General features: G+C 41.8%; 1 protein-coding gene across 13 annotated transcripts in view; it reads left to right on the forward strand.

Annotated features, from left to right (window-relative positions):
* Positions 1-23,166, forward strand: part of TENM2 (teneurin transmembrane protein 2) — a 1,216,596-nt gene that overhangs the window by 730,395 nt on the left and 463,035 nt on the right. Inside the window, exon 1 of one of the 13 annotated variants that reach the window (XM_032851756.1) lies at positions 1,150-1,231. The exons of the other annotated variants lie outside the window; for them this stretch is intronic. Coding sequence (XP_032707647.1) covers positions 1,180-1,231 — 52 coding nt within the window. The 5' untranslated portion in view covers positions 1,150-1,179. Of the gene's footprint in view, positions 1-1,149; positions 1,232-23,166 lie in introns of those variants that run through there. 13 annotated transcript variants of the gene reach the window in all.

Here is a 23,166-nt window from a genome sequence, read left to right on the forward strand (position 1 = left end):
CCAGGCATCCTTTTGCCTTCCCTACATGATCTGGCATTGAGGTTCATTGTTTCTTGGGTGAAATTTTTTTTTTTTTTTTTTTTTTTTTTGGTCTGAGATCCTGATGTCATCAGTGTACTCCATTTTAGTAGCCATGCCATGACATCTTTAAAAATAAAATCACGAAAAAAATGTCCAAAAACATTGCAAGAATGAAAGCTCTTCTTTCTGAGTAGAAGGGCTACAATTAGATCTTTCTTCCAAACATAATGGATAGCTGTTCATTCTTTTCTCCATCAGAAATAGCACCTTGTGTGAATGTTGGACAGAGATCTTGACTTCATCAGCCCTTTGCCCATTAGGAAACACAATGAGAAATGGAGAGTCCTTTCCAGCACAGGGAAAGAAAATCCCTTTCGAACCTGATAAGATCTATCTAAAGGTGACTGACCAACCAGGAGCACTGACCCCATTTCATATACAGGTGCTTTAAAATAACTTGACAACAGGTAGTTAAAATGTAAGTATGCCGTGCTGTCAATCACACTCCGTCCTTCTGGATTTGAACGCTTGTTTTACTTGAGGGAAGATGATATTTGAACATTTTGTGGCATCCATCAACAAGAATGTGCACATGGTTTCAAATAAGGGTTTTCAGCCTTCTGAAACCAATTACTTCTGCCTAAGTGGAAATGCCAAAGCAGCGATGTGTCAGCAACTAAGAGAATAATTTAGAAGAATAATAATAAATACAGGCAATGATGCTGTGAAACAACAGAAATCGTACACACGTACAACACATGCACATATGCACAAACCTTTTAAAGAGGTATTTCAAAAAGTCTGTGTCAAACAATGTTAAGCCAGAGCGATGCAGAAATGTCAGACACATTACATGGGCAGGACGTGCGGTTGGCATTTGGCTGCCAGCGGGGGAGGCGTCCTCCTGCCACTAATTCCTCAGGAACCTCATGCTGAGTGTGTCTACAGGGAAGGGAGAAAAAAAGGGAGGAGGGGAGAGCAGCTATTGCCTATTATGTTCTTCCTTCGCAGCTGGAGAAGGCCTCAGCTGCGTCGGGCTGGGACTGCTGGTGATTTTCTGTAGTTAGAGGGGAACACAAAAGGAAGAGCTTCCCTTGCCCAGCCTGTGCCAATGGTGAGCCAGCCACTCCTGGTCATCAATGCGGCCGGCACAACTGAATGCCAGCCAGGCCGCCTCTCATGGAGACTTGCCAGCGCCTCACCTCAGAAAGTGAGTTTTGTGTATGGGAAGGTTGTGTCTCTGGGTAAGGATGACTAAGGTGCATGCAGGGGGGGCTTGACCAGGACCTTTCCTAATCAACAGTACCGGTGGAGCATTTACTTGGACCTTCCAATGAGTATCTAGGAAGAAGTGGGGGACTTGGCAATGACCCTGGTTTTGCTCTGCAGCGCCCAGAGTGGCTGTGAGTCCTTGTCACTGAGTGTAATTAATACTTCCCAGCAGGCTGTCGATTGGAAATATTTTTCTGCTGCCCTCATGATGGCTGCCAGGTATTTCACCAGAAAAATACTCTGTGAAATAGTTATAAAATGGGATTTATTAACTGTAAACATCTGTTAAGTCAAGCGTCTTGTGTCTGTTGCCGAAATGCTCTTTCAAGTTACTCTCTATACATCTGTCACATTTTTTCACCCTTCAGAGACCTATTTGTGATAGTTCTCTGCACACTGATCGGTTTTACCCTTGATTGTGGCTCTGTGTTAAGACATTTTTTAAAATAGGCAAAAGGAAGGGTGGCGAAATGATTCATTCTGTTAATTGAACTTCAAAACGTGGCTTATTCCTGTGACCTGTATCTGATATTTAGTATGCTGAACAGATTTTTAAGAAACTCCTGGTGTCTTTGCTGCAGGTGGCCAGGTTTGTTGACAAATCTTCAGGTGCTCCGTTTGCCTTCAAAGGGCATGCTGTTGTCATGTCAATTTAAATGGAGTATTAAAAATCCCTTGCATTTTAGGGTAACGTATGTTTTACGAAGTGCATTTACTTCTCTTATCCTAAGTATTTGAATTGATCTCATTTTACCACATCCATCCTGTGTGTTAGGTATTAGAAATTGCCATGATGTCCATTTTTAAAATGAAGAAACCAATGGCAAAGTACTCGTGCAAGGTCATCAACTAGTAAGTGAACATGTTGGTATTTCAACCCACTCTACATCTCAAGCTTTTGTTTCCTTATATGTATGGCCTACAGGTGGTATAGACACAACCACACAAGAATAGGTTCTTACTTGCGTATTGTTCTTTTTTTTTTTTTAAGATTTTATTTATTTATTTGACAGAGAGATCACAAGTAGACAGAGAGGGAGGCGGAGAGAGAAGAGGGAGCAGGCTCCCTGCTGAGCAGAGAGCCTGACGCGGGACTCGATCCCAGGGCCCTGAGATCATGACCCGAGCCGAAGGCAGCGGCTTAACCCACTGAGCCACCCAGGCGCCCCTCGTATTGTTCTTTTATATATGTGTATACATTTGCCATTTTCCTCCCCCACCCTTCCTTTTCATCCTTCAGACCATGGCAGGAATAGTTGTGAAGTAGAATAAGTTCAAAATGAGCATAGCTCGCATTTTTACAAAACATGTACATATCCTCGGTCTCCTAGATTTAGCGGTCTCAAGATGACACAAGTATCCTCTCATTTAAGAAAAAAAAATCAATGAAGCTGAAAAAGGGTTAGTATTACCTCTTGTGAGTCAAGGCAAAACAAAGGGATGACTCTATAATGGTGTAGTTCCACTCAGATTTATTTGAGTAGTAGAGATGGGGGGAGGCAGGGAAAAGAGTCCAACGTCCTTTAAATTATCGCACATCAATTACCTCAGCCTTTGAAAACAAGGACGTGTGTCCCCAGAAGCTAAGGAGGGCAGATGCCCTCATGAAGAGCCTGTGACATCTGTCTCTTCAGACAACAGATAACCTTAGTGCTCCCTCAGGAATCAACCAAAGACCTTGAGAACCAAAAACATCTCAACAAGAGCCGAAGGCAAACTTCAAAGGCTACTTAGATAAGCCTCAAATGATTCAGGAGAATACAATCCTCTCTTCTCAGTCTTATCCCTCTTTTTACCCCCAACCAAGGCCCTCCCTCCCAACATCCACATCCAGTGTCCAACCGTGTGTGTCTATTGGTTCTTGATGAGAACATAGGCATGACAGACTCCCAGGAAAGCATACGAAGCACCTCTCTCCAGGTTCACCTAGTATGCATGGCACTACTTTCTTCGTATCAGAAAGACAGCAAGGGATTTTCTGTTATCCTTTCCAAGACAGTTTTCATATTCTCCAGCCTTCTTTTTAGATCACTTAGCAACGTGTTGGTTACTTTCTAAAGAAGATGAATGCCCTCCCACCTCAGCCGTGGTCTACATTCACGCTCTTATCAAAACACATGGGCAGAAATGATGCACAATATCACTAGAGTTTGCATTGTGGGGGTTCTGTTGTAGTCATTATTTTTTGAAGTTATTTGGAAAATCTCTTGAGAAATAGGTGGAGGGTGGATTCATAAAACCTTGAAATGTCAGAGCTGGAAGGCAGTGTAAATTACGTGTGGTCCAATTGTCTCATTATAATGATGAGAAATTGAGTCCCAGGGAGGTTGAGAATTGTCCCAGTTTATCATTGGAATGACATGTTACATATTTCCCATTTGTCCTTCACATTGCCCTGTACCCTTTAAGACCTTGCTCTCTGTCCTGAAAAATGACTATGTGGGCTGCATCAACGGGTGCCCTTGTCCTCTAGCTGCCCACTGGCTTACTCAATGGCAGGAGATCAGAGGGCAGAGGAAGAGGAGGCCAGGGCACGGATTACCAGCTTCCTCTTTGTCCTGATGCCCGATGCTGGCTATTTGCCTGTCTTAGGGACACATGCCTTCTCAGGTTGCCTTCTCCGGACAGTTCTGTCTTTCTGGATTCCTCCAGTCCTTCCCTTTCCTTGCCCCTGCAGGACTACCAATGGCAACTTCTCTATCTTGCTAGCCCTGGAGCATTGTGTCATCCCTTCTGGCTTCCCAAACCCTGACCACAACTTTTTAAAACGAGCCCGTAATAAACTCTCCTCACATTACCCAGTTAGGTGCCATCTGCTTCCATGCTGTGACCTTGACTAGTCCAGCAACATCTCCAGCTAAAACTACAGCCTTGCTGGTTCTCCATCTCCATAGCCCTACTCTAAGTCTGTCTACCATAAGTTTTGTTTTTTTTATTTACTATGGATAACTTAATACTTTGTGTAAGTACATCTTTTATAAATATGTAATGCTTTTCATAGTAGCAATAGGATGTAATACTTAAAAATACAAGTTCAAATCCTGGTTCTGCCCCTTACTGTTGCTTAACCTCTTTGTGTCTCAGTATCCTCTTTCCTAACTGAAAGGTTATGGTGAAGATAAAGACACCAGTGCACTCAGAGAACTTAGCACATATAAGCTGGTTTAGTAGTAAACGTTCATGCACACCCCACACATGGCAAGTGTTCCATAAATGTTCACTTTTTTTTTTAAGATTTTTAAAAATTTATAAGAGAGCACAAGCAGGGGGAGCAGCAGAGGGAGGGGGAGAAGCATCAGGGAGCCTGATGCAGGGCTTGATCCCAAGGTCCTGGGATCATGATCTGAGCCGAAGGCACACGCTTAACCAATTGAACTACCCAGATGCCCCTAAATGTTAGCTTTTTATTAGCATTTATGAGCCATTAGGACTCCCATCCTACCTGTAGAAACATTCATTAGGGCTTTGGTTCAGTAAATGGAAAAAATTGCAGATTTTTCTGATCCTTGCATGGTGTCATAAAATTTCCTGAGGATAGAGTCATCAGTACCCAAGACCTGAAGAGTGATGAGGAAGTGGGGAGGTGCAGATCTGTGGAGGTGTGAGTCACGGGGATGCGAGGACAGATAGAACAGGAATGCAGACAGCACTGTGATGGGCAAGACTGGATGTGCACGGAAGCTTTAGTTCTGCCTGGGAGGGACATGAATTGGCAGTGTAGGAGTCTAGTTCCTGACTGGCTGACCTGGGAGGAGACCGTGGAATGTGTTGCTTGAGATTACAGCCATGAGCCTGTAGTAAGTAAGAATAGTAAGCTAGGAGCCAGTTTCCAAAAGTACTACTGAACCCCCACCTAGAGACTGGATTTCTTTAGTTTTAGAGTGTCAAATAAAGCATTGTGTTCCTATTAAAAAACAATAACAACAACAACAAAAACAAAAAAAACCTGTTTTTCATATACTTATTCTTCATTTTGAATTACTGGTGAATATTCAGAGATGAGAAATCAGTAATACTCGAACTTTATTGTCCTGGGGACTAGCTAGGGATGTTTCGACAGCAGAGTTCGACCGTCCTACACTACTGGTTCCAGTAGAAAATGTCACATAGCTCTTTGTCGATTAAAACACCATCTGATAAATTTTACCCTCAGTGGCTTTACTCTTTGTCTCTCCAAGAGTGTGGTAAATTATGACTTCTTTTACCTAGATCTAGTGCTTTTCTTCTATCTACCTACAGCCCTGTGACATGCCTCTGAAAGAAAAAGAAATTAAGTCATCCCATCTCCTGTTGCTCAGGACAGTGACAACTCTCTGTCATCACTTGATGTTGGACAAGGAAAGAATTTAATACACTGCTGGAGGCCTTGGGAACGTAGAAGGATGTCCCTGGTGCTGGATAGCCTTTGTGAGTTAGACTTGCTGTGAACATCCGACTGCTGGCAGCCCGGGCTTCTCCCACTTGCTTCCTTTCTCCCTGTTTTCTCTTTTACTTGTCTTGTCATTTTGATGTCTGGCCCAGAAGGTAATTGCCCCTAGAGTCAACAACCTGTTTGAGTTTCGGTAGCCATGACTGGGGGTCCACATGTAAATAAATGAGTGTCCCGCCCAGCTAGCTTCTTGTCGCTCTCTCCACACTGCAATGCCTGCCCCTCTACCCAAAAGTTACCGTCGAATACCCCTGTAACACAAATGTCCAGAACTATCTATGACTAAGATAGTGAGTGACTGCGTCTTTCCTTCTACGTTCCATTTTACCTCTGTTAAGTCATTTTGAAAATGTGCCCTCTCCGTGAGGCCTATCCTGAACACGCTTTTGAAAAGTAAAAGTCACCCTTTCTCCCACTCACCTTCCCTCACTCTGAAACCCCATCACCCTGATGATTTTTGTTTTACTTTGTTATGTTTTTCATGACACTTAGGAGTTTCTAACCTACTATGTAATGCTTTATTTTGATATTATTTCTTTGTCCCACTAACGCACAAGTTCCACCGGGGCAGGAAACCTGATCTGCTCGTTCATTGATAGATCCCCTGGACCCCGAGTGATGCCTGGTATAAGGCAGGCTGTCTGCCAGTATTTTGCACAATGAATAAAAAAGTGTCGTAAAGAACTTTAGTGGCCTACATTTCTGCAAATTTCTTAACTTCGCATAAAGGCCCAGTGCTGTGTTTCTCCACCTTGAGGAATATAGCCTGCTATTAGGAAAACTCACTGAAAGTGTATTCTATGGAAATTACCATATCCGTGCAAAAGAAAAGTTTGTCTTTGTAATTGATAAAAATCTAACTTTAGCTTTAGATTATTAACAAATTAAGAACTCAAGATTCAAATCACCACGTGGCGTATGACCCCACCAGTTCCTCAGCAGACAGCTGGGGACCTGTGGCCCTAATGCAAAGAATCAGCGTCCATCCCAGGTGCGCTATAGGGAAGCTGGACTTTCCCACTTAGGTTCCGGGGCTTCCCAACAGCTCTTCCAAGCTTGGGGACTTGTCATTCCCCCTCCCACCATAGAGGCGTCCTACAAATATCTTCGAGTCATTGAGCCAGGAACAGAAGCACAAAGAGAGTGCTAGAACGGCCATGTCCCGCAATATCACTGATGGGAAAAGTTTGATCAACTTTGAACCCTCAGTATGCTTGCACCACTGGACTAGGAGTGTCACAGGAACCTGCTCCTCTGTTGGAAGGAATTAGGCAGATACCCAAGGACTGCCTAACTTGGGGCTACCCTGAGGTACATGTTGTTCTGGATTCTCAGATGGCTTTCTGGAAGAGAACCAAAGTGACGAATTTTCAGTCTGTCACGCTCACTCACACATGCACATGCGTGCATACACAGATCTAAGATATCCTACAAATGAACAAACCATCTGACCAGCTCTTCTGGAGGAAAAAGATCCCCTCCTGCCACATCCCCAGACAACCTTATTATACTCTTAGGTGTGAGTAAAACATGAGAACTTAGCTGCATCTAAGCATGTTTTTTTCATCTGCATATAGCATTGGAGTTTATCAGACAGAAGAAATTACATGAAAGATGAAAAGGAATGAGTAATGTCCCTGATGGCCAATCATCTTCCCAGAGAGTTGCTGGATTCCCTCTCCTCTTTCCTGCATCCATTTATTTTTTCCTCTCTAGGACTTCCTATGACTTAAGTGAGTGCCCCCAAAATGCAGAGCTCCGATTGCCACCGTGCAGTGGCGAGGTTAGGGATGAAAAGCCAATTTTAGATACTTCCTGCTATTGATCTCCATTTATCAGAAAGGTTTTTGCTGTGTTGGTTCACTGCTGTGCTTAGGCAAAGGTTTCTACGGATTTACTGCCACAACTTATTCAATCTGTTATAAAGTAGCATCAGCGTTCAGGGTGCCGCTCTCCTTTCTTTGACCCAGTTTTAAAAACCTTCAACTAAAGGTGCTTCATTAAGTTTACAGAGAGGTTACAAAGCGATTAGAATTCTTCCTACCATTGCTACCGCAAGAATTACCTTAAGGAGTCTACATTTTACCCACCAAAAGCTGTTGTCTTTGGGTCTGAAGAATGACTGCCATACAAGATATTTTATCAAAATCCAGTGGAAGTATCGGACATTTTTTTTTCTTCCTCCCTTTATCCCTTTTTGATGATAACCGATTATCTAGCTTATAAATTCCACATTTACACTTTCTCTTTGACCTGTCTTCTTGCAGAGCGATTCCAGAAACCAGGATGGTGGCCCCAAGGCAGACACTGTTAAATATTGGCACTCAACATTACAAAGTATGTATTCCGACTCTCTCTTCGAAGACAGCCCATGCAATGCTTACTGCCTAGGCAAAAATATGGTCCAAGCAAGTGAATGCTTGAAATGCTCTTTTAAAAAATTCTTCTTTGAGGGGGTGCCTGGGTGGCTTAGTGGGTTAAAGCCTCTGCCTTTGGCTTGGGTCATGATCCCAGGGTCCTGGGATCTAGCCCCGCATCCACATCATCTGGCTCTCTGCTCAGCGGGGAGCCTGCTTCCCCCACCCCCCACCCCACCTGTCTCTCTGCCTACTTGTGATCTCTGTCTGTCAAATACATAAATAAAATCTTTTTTTAAAAAAATTCTTCTTTAGATAGATTGGTTTGTGTTCTAACCTGTCTGTTAGGTTTATTTCTTGCCTACCCAGACCACAGAAAGCACAACTTTGACCAACAAGCTCTTCCTGGTTCCCAAGTCTGTGCTATTCTGTTCTTTGCATTCGATTCTGTATGCTGAGAGTTTGAAATTGCAGAAGCTCCCCAGAGATTGGCAAATGTCAAGTATCTTCAGGCATAGCAAGTGGCTGAGATAGTGAGGTACTGCCTGCCAAATGGGGATTGTGTTGTTATTATCATGTTTCTAGTGGGATGGTGAGGAGAAGAAAACCAAGAAGAAGGAAGGCTCGCGTGGGCACAGACACCTTACCTTTAGGTGCTCAGCGCCATGTTGCCGTGACTGAAGTCATGCTAACAGTGCTTTTAGGGGCAGTTTACTACCTCTGTTACCACCCACGCCTTGGATAAATGACAAATGGTAGTGGATACTTTTAACTTTACATTTATGTTAATAACTAGAATTCTTCTCCCACGTAGGATGAACTTCTCCTTACTTGAAATTGTCTGCTTACTTTAATTAAGACTTCACCAATTTTCCAACTTGTTGAGCTTGACGAAGAGTAATTTACTGCTTCTCTTCCCCTTTTCTTTCTTTCTCTCTTTTTGACTTTCTCATCCTTGTCAGGCAAAGAAGGCGACGAACAACTGACAGTGTGTCGTTAATCAGGTCTTTCCTCGGGGAGAAGCCTCTTGATCAGTGAGAGTCAGAATTTCCAAGCCAGTCTTGCTGATGGTCCATGTTGTGTCTCTTTATCCTGGCTTCTCAGCATAGGTGTTGTTAGATAGAGTTCAGCCAAGAGGGAGATGCTAGAAAGTTCTCAACTTGACTTTCCAGCTCCAGCAAAAAAGCAAACGGTATATAGTGCTGTGGTTAAAATCGAGGGACTGCGGAGTTGTCCTTCCTCTCCTTCTTCTACCCTGATTTTATCCTACAGGCTGCTGCTGGTCAAGTCTCTGTCCGATTTCTCCCCTCCGGGGAAATTTTCAGTGACCCCGCCCCATGCCACCCACAATTAAGTAAGGTTCCTCTGCCCCGCTCTCACGGCACCATCTGTTTTTTCCATCGCAGAGCTTCTTAGATCCTATTTAAATTAATTTAGCGATTTAATTTAAAATGTCTAGATTGTCAGTTCTCCAAGGAGCGAGATGCTGTCTTACTCATTGTCAGATTCCATTCCTTCCCCTGGCAAGGAGTAGCTTCTCGAGGAGTAAACCTCTGTTGGCTGTGATTTTGTGAGCCTGACGATCTGAAGCTGGAAAGAGTGTGCTCTCTTTCCTTTGTGTTTCTGTCAGCCCATCGAGACACATGTGGCAAATTTGCCTGCCCTTTTAGATCTAAGGAGAGCACTTTCTTAGGTGGAACAGGGACACTTGGAGACTCTGGGCCATGAGGATTTCCTCTTCGCCTTCTTCATCCTACCACCCTCATGCAGAGAAGATGAGGGCCAAGATGCATATGTATGATCTCTGGATGAATGTGCCTTCTCCACCTGCCCGCGGGGAGCTCTCCCACGAGTCTTCCCTCCACCAGCCGCACTTCTCTGCTCTGATGGATGGAGCTGACCGGGCAAATTGCTATGCTGATGAACCGCTCAGCTACCTGCGCAAATGTTCCAGAGAGATCTCCGGGGATAAACCACATTTTAGAGACGGATTCATCCACAGCCTGGGGTGAGCCTTTTTGCCCTCAGCTAGTCGAGTATGGCGGGGCTAAGGAAGATGAAAGGACTATGGTATCAGTGCTCACTTTTTAGCAACCCCAGCGCCTGTCCTTGGGCTGGTGAGAAGCCTTTACTGCATTTTTCACTTTTCCCAGAAAGTTATTCAAATTGAGACCTAGAGGTCTGGGTGTCACTGTACTCATTGAAAGAGGGAAACCAAGAAGCTGAACTGAAAGCACTTAAAGGAAGGATACATTACCTTAAAATATGCAGATGGAAAACTGACATTATTGTCAATGTCAGAAGTCACCTTTCTGAATAAACAACCACCTCTGGGCAAATGTGGGGATGTGTTTCTTTCCATTTACAAATGACTGAGTATGCAGATGTATACTCAGGAGGGGGAGTGGAGCCCTGAATGCAGGGTTGCCTTCTTTCATCTATCCCTAATGAGGAACACGCAGAAATCTGTCAAGAAAGGCATCACGGGCTGATTTGTGCCTTCTGAATAGAGGGGATTTCAGTGGTAAATCTGCCAGCTGGTTTTGTGCCTGAGTATTACATCAGTCTCTTGTATGATCTTGCATCCTGTGTAAAATGCAATATTTTGGCCTAATGGGCAGGATTAGCAAGAGCTGGGAAGCCATAAATGAAAGTTTCTTGTTTCTAGAGAGCAAGTTAGAGCTTTTATATTATCTGCCGCAGAGCTTGGTGAATTTAAATGTATCTCTTGGGCTTTGGTAATATTCGTGTTAATGTCAAAATTGATCCCATTGTTATTGAGATGTGTGGGTTTTCAGGCCAAAGACACACAGTGCCTGTTGCCAGGGCTGATGAATATCTGTGTGGGATATTTTCCTTCCAACCTTTTCCCAGAACTGAGTGAGGTTATCACTGGGGCCTGCTACTGAGTTCTGTTTGTGGGCCTGGATTTTTCTGTAATTCACTCATAAATGTAATTGACATTCACTGACTACCTATTGTGTGCAAGGCACTTTGTTCTACTCTGGGGACATAACAGTGAGCAACATGATCTGGGCTCTTCTCCCAGAGGATCTCTACCTAGGTATGGAGATGAACAATAAACTAAACAAGCAGGAAGATTGTGATTGTACATTGATCTAGTGCTATGGAGGGAAAGAGCAAGAAAAGAAGAGAGGGAATTATGGAGAGGAATATCACTAACTCTCTTGGTGATGAAACAGTGTTTAATCTGAGACGGAAGGGATGAAGCCAAGCCAGTCTTGGAAATAAAGAGAGAAAGAGCTTTTGAGCCGAAGCAATTACTATGTGCAAAGATCCTAACCTGGGGAAGAATCCGACATGTTTGAAAAATTAAACGGAGACAAGCATGTCTAGGGCAAAACAAGGAGGCTGAGTGGGAGGAGATGGAATTAAAGAGGTTTTTTGCAGAGAACACATAGAGGGCCTTGCAGCCATGCTAAGGAGTTGACTATTTCATGCTATAATAGTTGCTATATTATATATATACATATATATATAATATATACATATATTATATATATTATATATATGAATATATATAATATATGCATATATTATATATATATTATATATGTTGACTATTTCATGCTATAATAGTTGACTATTTATGGCAGTTGGAAGCCATGAAAGGTAGTTTTTGCGTTCAGTTTCTATTTTTATGTATTTTTTAAAAAATAACAAATGTGACAAGGTTGTAAAGAGATTGGAAACTTTATAATTGCTGATGGGAATGTAAGGTAGTGTTGCTCTGGAGAAGACAGTGTGGCGGTACCTCAAAAACTTCAAAGTAGAATGACCATCTGATGCAGTGATTCCCCTTCTGAGTATGTTCCCCAAAGAACTGAAAGGAAGGACCCCGATATTTGGACACCAGCAACATTATACACAATAGACAAAAGGGGAAAATAAACCCATTGTGCCCCAACAGATGCATACATAAGCAAAATGCAGCATATACACACAATGGGATGTTATCTAGCCTTAAAAAGGTTGGAAATTCTACCACATGCCTCAACACGGTGAACCTGGAAGACCTTTGTGCTAAGTGATATAAGCCAGATGCAAAAACAAATATTAGAGGACCCCGCACTTACAAGGTACCTACAGCAGTCAAGTTCCTAGAGACTGAAAGTAGAATGATGGTTGCCAGGAGCTGGGAGAAGCAGAATGGGGAGTTCGTGCTTAATGGAGACAGAGTTTCCATTTGGGAAAATGAGAAAGTTCTTGAAGATGAATGGTGGGTGGTGGCAAAACAATGTGAATTTACATAATGCCACCAAACTGTATACTTACTGGTTAAAATGGGTAATGTTATGTCTATTTTACCACCAAAACAAACAAACAAACAAAAAAAACTACCAAAAAAAAGCAGTTCCCACTATTTTATGCTAGATAGAAAGGAAGCAAGAGACCAGTAAGGCAGGCAGACAGGAGGCTCTTGCTCTAGTTCCATGTGAAGGCAATGGTGGGCTAGGGGTAACAGGGAAGCAGAGGCGCTTTGGGTCTGAGACCCATCTTGAAGGGAAAAGCTACAGGATATTGATGGATAACATCACCGCTCTTTGTAGTTAGAATACACTTGGAGCCTTTAGAACACACTTACGGGGGTAAAGACTGGCAAAACCCCTTTGACTGGCAGATGTGTTTAAACTTGACATCTTGGTGCATGACAGGGAGAGCTTTATTTTTAAACTCTTCAGTAGTCTTGGATGGAATATGGGAGCTATTGCTGTTGACGTGTGACTATTTGCCTGCTCTGTCATCTAGCAGTCATATGCTCTGTGTGAGCACGCTTTGTCTTTGTGATTTGCAGTGATAACTAGCGTGTGGCTGGAGTGGTTCATCCTCTTCCTTATTAGTAATGCATGTCTTCCATTAGCATCTGCAACTAACTGCTCCCTTTCCCCTGTGCAGTGTTGACATTCACTGTAATGATTTATTATCCAAGCTAAATAACCCTCAATATGAAACAACAAACATGCCTATGTTTGTGTTTTCCATTTGTTTTGTTTTCTCTTTCTTGCTTCCGCATAAGTAGGTAGTTCTTTATGTGATAATTATGCGGTACAGAAACAAGCAGTTGGAAAGCCCACGAGAAAGGTTAAGAATGTTGATAAGGTTTATTTTTTAAAAAAATTATTAAAATCCACCCAATTTTAGTGGCATCTCACACGACTGCCTTAGAATTTGAAAGGTAACTAGATTATTAAGAAAATGTTTGTTATGAGCAGACACTCCATGTAAGACTTAATGATCTATGGAAGGGCCACATTTGGGCTTCTTGTGGAACCTCCAAAGCCCATAGGAGTGTCATTTTATTTGTTTGAGATGTTGCCAAAATGGTCTGAACCATGAGGTTACAATGTGGTAGAGAGTTGTGTCTGGGTCCAGAACTCTGCAGTCCAGCTGCCTGACTTGCATCCCAGCAAAGCCCCTGACTGGCTCTGTGGCCTTAGATGATTTACTTAATCTTCCCAAACCTCACTGGCCTCATCTACAAAATGGGAATCATAGTTACACCTATCTCAGGAGGTCCTTGTGACAATTAAGTAGGATAATAAATGTAAGGCTCTTGGGGCACCTGGGTGGCTCAGTCAGTTAAGCCTCTGACTCTTGGTTTTCGCTTGGGTGGTGATCTCGTGGTCGTGGGATTGAGCTCCGTGCCCAAGCTCCACACTCAGCATGGAGTCCGCTTCAAATTCTTTTTCCCTTTCCCTCCCCCTCTGGCCTTCCCTGCTCACATGTACGTGCTCTCTTTCTCTCAAATAAGTTAAAAAAAAAAATTAAAAAAATAAAAGCTCTTGGAACAGTTCCCAACTTAGAAAACATGCTCAGTAAATGTTAGTTGTTACCATCAGTGAACCACAAATTATATTGCCATGAAAATACATTATGTATGAAAATAAATGTATGTAAAGGCATCATATAGTCAGATAAAGAGAGAGATATATACACACTGAAGTCACTTTTGTGTGAACATGTATATACGACAGTGAAATTAACAGGCAGAGTGATGATAGTTTATGGAGTGCTTGGTATCCATGATAAATTTGAGTAGTATTTTATACTGTACAAATGAGATGCAAAATCTTGATCCATAACAAGTTTGATGTTCAACAAAGGCATATCCTCACCCTCCTCTGGTCATTCTGTTTCTTACTAAATTTATATTGTCCATTTTAATCATTGTAGAACCTCCCCCCCAAACATCAGCTTGAACACAGGAGACTGTTCACTGGCTAATGACAATTCCCATATCTTAACATCACAGACAACTGATTGCATTATATTTCATCCAGTTAAAGTTACCTTACCTGGCTTACTACGGCAGTTTTGTTTTGTAAAGAAAAAGAAATGCTAATTTTTTTGTTGAGTTGCAGCTTAAAAACCTAAGCAGGTTATTCTTGCCGCAGGCTTTTCCCCAATAGAAAATTGTTATTGATGTTTTGTAAGTATCACATTCCATTCAAAGGTAAAAGGCTGCTTCCACTTGCCATTTTTCTAGTGATTTTTTTTCTACCCTGTGTCTGCAAGTCAACACTCCTGGGCTCAATTAAAATATGTATTTAGCCACTGGATTTGCAGAGAGATGATCTAACTTGAATACTAATTCCTGGGCTATTGCCTATGAATACAAGGATGGTACACATTGAGGGATGGCTTTCAAGACAATGGCCAGTGAGCCCAGGACACCTGGCAATGATCACAGCTCAGTACAGGTGTACAGTTGGATTCTGATGAATTATGCGGCAAATAGTTTTGCTCATTAAAATCACAATTTGATGGAGCTCATGTCCTCCTGAAAAATTCAAAACCACCAACACTATGCCCCTGCTCACCTTCCTCGTGCCTAGCAATCCCCAAAGACAGACATGAGTTTTTCCCAACCTCTGCTCTTAAGACCTGATATATAGCATCGTGATAGCAACTACTATTTATGGAGTTCTTACTATGTTTCAGTCCTCAGCCCCTGGCTGGGAACGGAATGAGGACCAAAGGCAGGCATAGTCCCTGCCACACACAGCTGCCATTCTAGGGACTAGGAAGGATGTGATGTCGTCATGGGAATTCCTGAAGCTTTCCTCTGAGGAAGGGCAAACTGAACAGAACAGTGAAGGCTCAGTGACTAGGAAAGAACATCTCAGGCCAGAGAAGCAAGGTACTTTGGCTGGGTGACAAGTGGGCGCATGGCCAGGTAAACAATGGGGTGAAGTCCTGGGTGGCTAAAGCCAGGGAAAGCCAAGTCCAAAGTAATTCTCGAGAAGTGATCAGGACGAGTTTACCTAGGATATGGTAGGAGTTTCATCTTGACTTTTCAAACCAACTCTAGTACAAAAGTGGGTTCTAAGTATACCATTTTTCCCAGTGCCTCAGAACATTACAGCTTAAAGTGGTGAAATAGGGGTGCCCAGGTGGCTCAGTGGTTTAGCCTCTGCCTTCCGCTCAGGTCGTGATCCCAGGGTCCTGGGATTAAGCCCCACATTGGGCTCTCTGCTCAGCAGGGAGCCTGCTTCCTTCTCTCTCTGCCTGCCTCTCTGCCTACTTGTGATCTCTGTCAAATAAATAAATAAAATCTTAAAAAAATAAATAAATAAAGTGGTGAAATAACATCATTCCTTAGCTGGGAAGTGACAGGTGGAAGATTGAAACCCAGAACCTGAGTTTATGAACCAGCATCTTGTGCTTCATCTCTAGGGTGCATCCCTCACACTTTCAAGGAGTTTGACTCCGCATTGTCATCCATTGCCAATATGGTCTTGTAGAGTCTCTGACTTAAGGTTGGCATTGGTTTGGTTTGCATAAAAAGAATCCAAGCTAACTGCTGGCAGGCTCAAGAGGGAACACCAATGAACTCTGGCACAGCTCTTGTCACCTTTATCCCAAATCTGAGGTCTCTAGGCCTCAGGTAGAGGTGTAGAAATGAGGGCTTGAATGTTTTTTTGGTCACACTGGGCAATGCCATGGCTGAGAGAGGATGGCATAGTTTTTTCAGCTGGTACCAAGTCATGATTCCAAAAGAATTCTTTTTTTTTAAAGATTTTATTTAGTTATTTGACAGACAGAGATCACAAGCATGCAGAGAGGCAGGCAGAGAGAGAGAGGAAGGGAAGCATGCTCCCTGCTGAGCAGAGAGCCCGACGTGGGGCTCGATCCCAGGACCCTGAGACCATGACCTGAGCCGAAGGCAGAGGCTTAACACACTGAGCCACCCAGGCGCCCCCCAAAAGAATTTTTTTTAAAGATTTTATTTATTTCCTTATTTGACAGACAGAGATCACAAGTAGGCAGAGAGGCAGACAGGGGAGGGGGAAGCAGGCTTCCCGCCTAGCAAAGAGCCAGACGTGGGGCTTGACCCCAGGACCATGGGATCATGACCCGGGCCGAAGGCAGAGGCTTAACCCACTGAGCCACCCAGGCACCCCGATTCCAAAAGAATATAAAGGGGGCAAACACAGTATTATATTTAAAAATAGTTTCAAGGTATTTAAGGAATAAAAATCATCCCCTGGTCTTTAATAGACGACCAGGAAAGGAGAAGAGAGGGAAAGGGGGAGGAGAAACACAGATACATTATAAGCCCACTTCAGTCTGTCTGTGTCTCTAACTTTTGCTTTGAAGCTAAACACTTGACAGATGAACCCAGCACTAAAGAAAATGCCCTTTTTTTATGCAGCAAAGCTTGGTAATTGCTGCAGAAAGATACTTAGTGGCTCATAATATTCATATAATCAGATTAGTTCTGAATCCTACCTCAGCGGAGGATGTTGGAATAATCCAATTCGTGCCTGTTTACCTTGTCTGTGTGAGAACTTCTTTCTCCCAATCATTTTTTCCTTTCTGTTGGCCTCAGTGGGTGCTCTCAACAAAGCTACTCCAGTAACTGAGAAGTCAATTACTAGACGAGAAAAAAAGAAAAAGAGAAGATGTAAATGTTCAAAGAGGTTTGGGGTTTTGTTTTTGTGTTTGCTTTTTTGTTTGTTTGTTTGTTTTTTGTTTTGGTTTGGTTTTTGTTTTCGTTTGTTTGTCTTGCTTTCTTGGTAACAGTTGAAACAACCCTGAGGCTCTCAACCTATGCTACTAAAATTTTGTTGGGCGGTTAACATCTCAATCCATGGACAACTGCCTCATGACCAATCCTCTCTGAGCTTTGAACATATGGCTATGTCGGATGGCTTCGCTGATTTCACCAGGGAGAGTTTTGTAAGATCTCTATTTGAGGGAGCAGCCACTACACAGATGAGTGATACACTCCTGGAATTAATTATAGCTTGCCAAGTTGGAGGATTGATTCATTCTAAGTCCAGAGCCAAAAACTCATCTTAAAGCTGGCATGTTTCTGCTTATCTAGGTCCAGCGCCCCTTACAGTCCCCCGAAACCCACTGTCATTTGTGCTCTGCTTTTAATAGTGGACTTTGTACTGGGAAAGTCCTTAGTTTGAAATTTACTTTCTAATCATAAATGCCTAAATGTAGTGGAGGCCATACATTGCCAGAGACTGATAATTAAGAACAATTTTACCCTGCAACTCCAGGCTTCCTCTTTGCTGTGAAGGCCTCCTTTCTTCCTGAAATGAGAGTGGCATTTCAGCCATCTGGCATAGGCTGCTGTCAATAAAGGAATCCAATCACTTTTACCCACATTATAACGCATGAATAATGAGCTTGGTCTTTATAAATAAATATGTGCTCCCTGAAATATAGGAGTGGCCTCCAGCATTTCTGATCTTTCCTCAAAGAAATAATACTTGAACAAATAATATATCAAGAAAACAACCTAATAATTCCTGGAATCTAATGGGAGAAAACAGCATGGATTACTGGTGGTAGCAGCCTGTCAGTCTTGGAAATCTACCTAAAGGCTTGTCAACTGTGTGAAGTTTTCTTCTTACCAATGTCTCACTATCAGCACAGCTCATTTATGGCTTGATGAGTTGCCTTCCCCACCCCCCCACCCCCCACCGCAAGGCACCATGGCTCTCTACTCTTGTGGAAGTAAATCCTAATGGGTGTTCTCCTAGCTTTCCCTGGGGAAAGGGTACAGGGCAACTTCTCTCATTCAGTGTTAGGTCTTTGAAGACTGACGTTTTCAGTTACCTACTAGACCTGGTATTTTCTTTGAAAAAACAAAACAAAACAAAACTTCCCAAATATCAGACCCACTCTTCTACAGGTCCTAATACCAAAAGTCCCTATCAGTAATTTGCTTTGAATAGATAGCCAGTGCACCAAGTGTCATCACCTCCTATAGCCAGGTTTGAATGTTAAATAGTAGAAGGAATAAAACTATTCTCCATTTTCTGTATGTTTAGCCTCTTGGAAACAACTCACAAGTCTTTTATTTTGGAAGCATATTTTACAGAGAAGAAGACTTCCTAAATATGATTTGATTTTTTTTTCTTCCCTTCAGAGAAAAAGGATTTAAAAACTTTTTGCTTGTAGCCTCCAGAAATGGCTCAGCCAAACCGTCAAAATATCCCCACACTGAGAGAAGATGCTGTATTGTTTCAGAGTCCAGATCTGCCTCTTGTGATAAAGAGATTTAAGTCCTCACTATTCACCCACTGCAAGCCAATCTGAGCCATGGAATATATTGAAATGATAGAATGCTTTCAAGTTTAGCATTTTTTTGTGTGTGCTCTATGGTTGGAAATTCTGTTGGAGAAATATGGTTGGACTATTTTGACAATTTTTAACCTGCTTAAATTGGATTTTTTAAAGTGCACAAATTGATGTTCTGCCTACTTGGAAAATGTTTTAAAGATACCAAGACTTCAAAGAAAAACAGTGAGAGTAAATCAGATGCAAGCATCCCTGTATCCATCCTAGCAAAATTAGTTTAGGATTTCCTAGGGCAATGCTAAATTAGAATGATTCTCAGGCGTCAGGGCAAGTACCACTGGTAATCATCTTTTTTTTTTTTTTTTTTTTTTTTTTTTAATGGGGGGAGCGTTGTTGGCTGAGGAAAAAAAAGATATTTTCACATCTTGTGGGAATCACTAAATGACATCAACTTCATAGACCTTTTTCAAGGATGCGATTGAGAATGCTTAGTGTCCCTGGTATTGTCATGGCATATTGTGTCAGTTTCTGGTCCATTGGAATTTGGGGTGTCAGGTAGCCTTTCTTACCCTCCCTATTCTTCCCTGCCTTCCCATTTGGTCATCAGATACTTTTCTCTTTCTTACTGCAGGAGAAATTAGGTCTCAAAAGCAACAACATGTATTAGCCACGATATCAGCTCCAGAAGCTGAAAGCATTTTTTAAAATGAAGCCAGAGAGATGGAGTGATCTGCTTGATAATAAAGCTTAGCTTTAATGCCAGCTCCATGCTGTTACAGCATATTACTAAACAGCAAGAAATGTGGCACAGATGTTGTGGCGGCCATATTTTACACCATCCAAAAGGTCATGTCGCTTGTTATTACATTCAGAATCAATATTAAGTGAGCGTTCCAAATTTCAGCTGTCAGTTGAATTTATTGCTGCAAACCAAAGCTGAAGGTTTCTCGACTGTGATTCAAGCAAGCTAACAAATTAACTAATCTAAGGGCATGCTTAGAAGAAGCAGGTGACCCACATGCCAACAGAAGCTGGGTTCTTACAGAGCTGCGGGAAAGGCTGCCCCACTTGCCAATCAGAACAATTGTCAACTTGATATTTTAAAAAAGAGAGGGAAGGAAGGTTGGTTGATTCTCAGGTGGATGAAATATGATGAGGGCAGCTTCTTTAGATGAAGTGTGATATATACATATCTGTCTGACAGTGCTCAGTATAGACATACCTTGGAGATAACTTGACTTTCATTACCAGAAATTTTGGGTACCTAAGTTTACTCATAGTCTTCTTTAGATGTAGTTGGAGAAACACCAAAGCAGGTGCTAACTGGGCTATATTTTCATCTTGTCACTTACCGTCTCAGTAGCTGTATGAGGGACCATCTTTCTCAGCTACAATCAGCTCTAGAAAAAATACAAAAATACCTTACAGATGGACATCCATTTAATTAGTACATGAACAGCCCTGATTGCTTAATGTGGTTTTTGAAAGGGAATTGGGAAGTCACAATTTCCTGAGAAGAAACTCTAGGTAGTATCCAATCACTGGATCAAGAGGGGTATAAAAAGTTTCCAAAATGGTGTGTCAATATATTCTGCATGGAATGGTGGGTGAGAAAATGAAGGACTATCAGCTGCAGTCTACAAGCCTGTGAGTCTGTATACCCCTGATTTTTTCTGCAATGAATGACTTCTAAAACCTATCTTTAACACCGTATCTCTATGGTAGTCTCTCCAGTACATCCAAAGAGTGAATGAATGTTGCCCAATTAGCAAGTGGTCCAGAGGACACGCTGGGGCTTTTGCTCAGTGTGAGACCTCCTAAGGTCTTCTCACCAGGAAAAGTGATCAGGATACCAGATTGTGTGGTCCCTCAGCAGATGGAATTTCTATCCTAAGAATGTCCAGGTCTTTCCGGAAACTCTCCTGAGATTTGGGATACATTGGTGAGTTTCCAAACTGCTGGTAACTCAGAACTAGGTTTAACTAAATCCCTCAGATGTGTCCTTGATAAAAGTGTTTTCACTTCTGGATATTTTCTCTTATCCTTCCTTCTGTTACAAATGCAAGTAATGATTTTTAATTGACTTTACTAAGAGTGTTTAGAAAAAAAAATCTGTAATTCTAGTAAATAAGTACTTCAGTCAAGGACTATTCATTATTCAAGATTCAATAAACATTTTTTGAGTACCTACTCTGGGCACATTCTATGTTCAGTGCTGTGGAATAAAAAGATAAACACGACATGGTCCCTATTCTCAGGGACTGGGAGAGAAACAGGTGTATCAGAGTAAGTATAATGCAGTATAGCAGTATACAGTTTAAAACTCTGTTACCTTTTGAACCAGGGGGTTTATTTCTAGGAATTTATCCAAAGAAACAGTGTTCAGATTTATGTTTAAATGTCTATTAGTTACTTTATGGTGACGTAGTTAAGTAAGTGCTCAGTGACTATCGAATAAACATCATGAACTATTTATAAGAGCAAAAATGGGAAATTCTAATGTGCAACAGAGAGAATTAGTTAAACATATCTACAAATTAAAAGATTTTGAAGAAATTTTGTATTTTGTAAGAATAGTTAATGGCATAGAAAATATTTTTCTAAATACATTGTTAAACAAAAACAGCTTACCAAGGAATGTATATAATATGCTCCTAGTTTTGTGAAAAGAGAACAAACACACACACACACACACACACACACACACACACACACACACACAAGAGAAGCCTTTTTATCCTATATGGACCAAACCAAGTGACTGATGGTTTAACTAAAACAGTAAAGCAAAGAGTGGGGAGAAAAAAAATCACCCTATACATAAGCTAAAAATTTAAAACCTAGAAAAGTTTGTGTTTTTTTTTTTTTTTTCCCCCCCACTGATCTTAAGGAGGACGGCCAAACTTTTTCTTAGAGTGTGGAACTGTTCATTACATAGACCACTCCCATTACTCAGCATGTATAATTCCTATTTGGGTTCTTCAAAATAAAGTGGAAATTAAAAGACTTGCAAAGAAGTCTGAATCCTGAATCCTTCTAGATGTTTACATATTCCACATCAATTTTCTTCAGTTGTAGCCATACCTAATTTGACAATATTGTTTGGAGCAATTTGCATGCATGGAGTTTTTTCAAAGCAAAGAACTTAAGAAAACACTCTGTGTTAACACCATTTTATAGGTTCATGCTATATTTAACTGAATTGTGAAATTAGATTAAAATGCAACTGGCATAAATAGGTTTGGGACAAACACAATTTGTAGGCACAAAAGGGGAGAAAGTTATTAAAACAACCTACAAGTTGCATGCTCTGGGTATCCTGGTAGTTTTACAGAGGGGAGAAGAGTATAGGCGGATCCAGCCTGTCAACTTTAAGGTCATTAGGGGAGCTCCAGGTTGGCCCCTTAGCAGGGAGAGAGAGACTGAAAAAACAGCTACCACAATGTGAATAGTGTGTCTCTCCAGAAGCAGAAATTCTTTTTCTCCATTTCTGTATTATTCAAAGTCTTTACAATGAATAACTATATTTCATAAGCAGACAAATTACTCATTAAATTAATTACTTTTTAATATTAAAAATGGGGGTGCCTGGGTGGCTCAGTGGGTTAAAGCCTCTGCCTTCCGCTCAGGTGATCCCAGGGTTCTGGGATCGATCCCTGCTTTGGGCTCTCCGCTCGGTGGGGAGCCTGCTTCCCCTTCTCTCTCTGCCTGCCTCTCTGCCTACTTGTGAGCTCTGTCCAATAAATAAACTAAAAAAATCTTTAAAAATATCTTAAAAATGAAAGGTAAATGTGCTTATGTTTATATGACATAAAGGGTGTTTGAGAGGCAATATGACAAGTTTTGTTAGCAGCACTGTCTTTTCAGTTGGGCTTCCAGGCTTTGAATCTGAACTCTGCCACTTTTTACATGTGCTACTTCAAGAAGGTTCACTTTAAGCCCTCTCTAGTGCCCCACTTTATTTAGTTGCAACATAGAGATAGCAGTAATAGAATCCAACATCCAGGATTGCATGAAGATCAGATAAAGTGTACCAAGATTTTAGAAGAGTGCTTGACATAGAGGAAGCACTTAAACATTAGTTTGGTCTTGTTTTAGTCTTATTTTCCTATGTCATCAAGGGGCTCAATTTCTAAACTGTGAACCGAGGCTGAGCTTTGCGTATCATTCAAGAAAAAATCAAACTAAGTGAATGATTGAGAGTATATGTATGTTTGTCTTGATGTTGTACGGTAGGGATTGGCACATGGGCCAAATCTGACCTACTGCCTATTTTTATAAATAAATTTTTCCTGGAACACAGCCACACTCTTCATTGACTTATTGTCTGTGGCCCTTTCCAAGCTGTAATAAACAGTCGAGTGGTTGTAGCACAGACCACATAGACAGCAGAAGCTGAAATATTTACTATCTAGCTTTTTACAGAAAAAGTTTGCCCACCCCTGCTGTAGGGAATCCACTGAGGGTAGTATCTTTGTAGGCTGGAGTAAAAAGAGAAGACTTTGTAAACTAGAAAGGGGCAGG

This window comes from Lontra canadensis, unplaced genomic scaffold (assembly GCF_010015895.1).
Source record: "Lontra canadensis isolate GAN:19392208 unplaced genomic scaffold, GSC_riverotter_1.0 scaffold5, whole genome shotgun sequence".
Classification (NCBI taxonomy): domain Eukaryota; kingdom Metazoa; phylum Chordata; class Mammalia; order Carnivora; family Mustelidae; genus Lontra; species Lontra canadensis.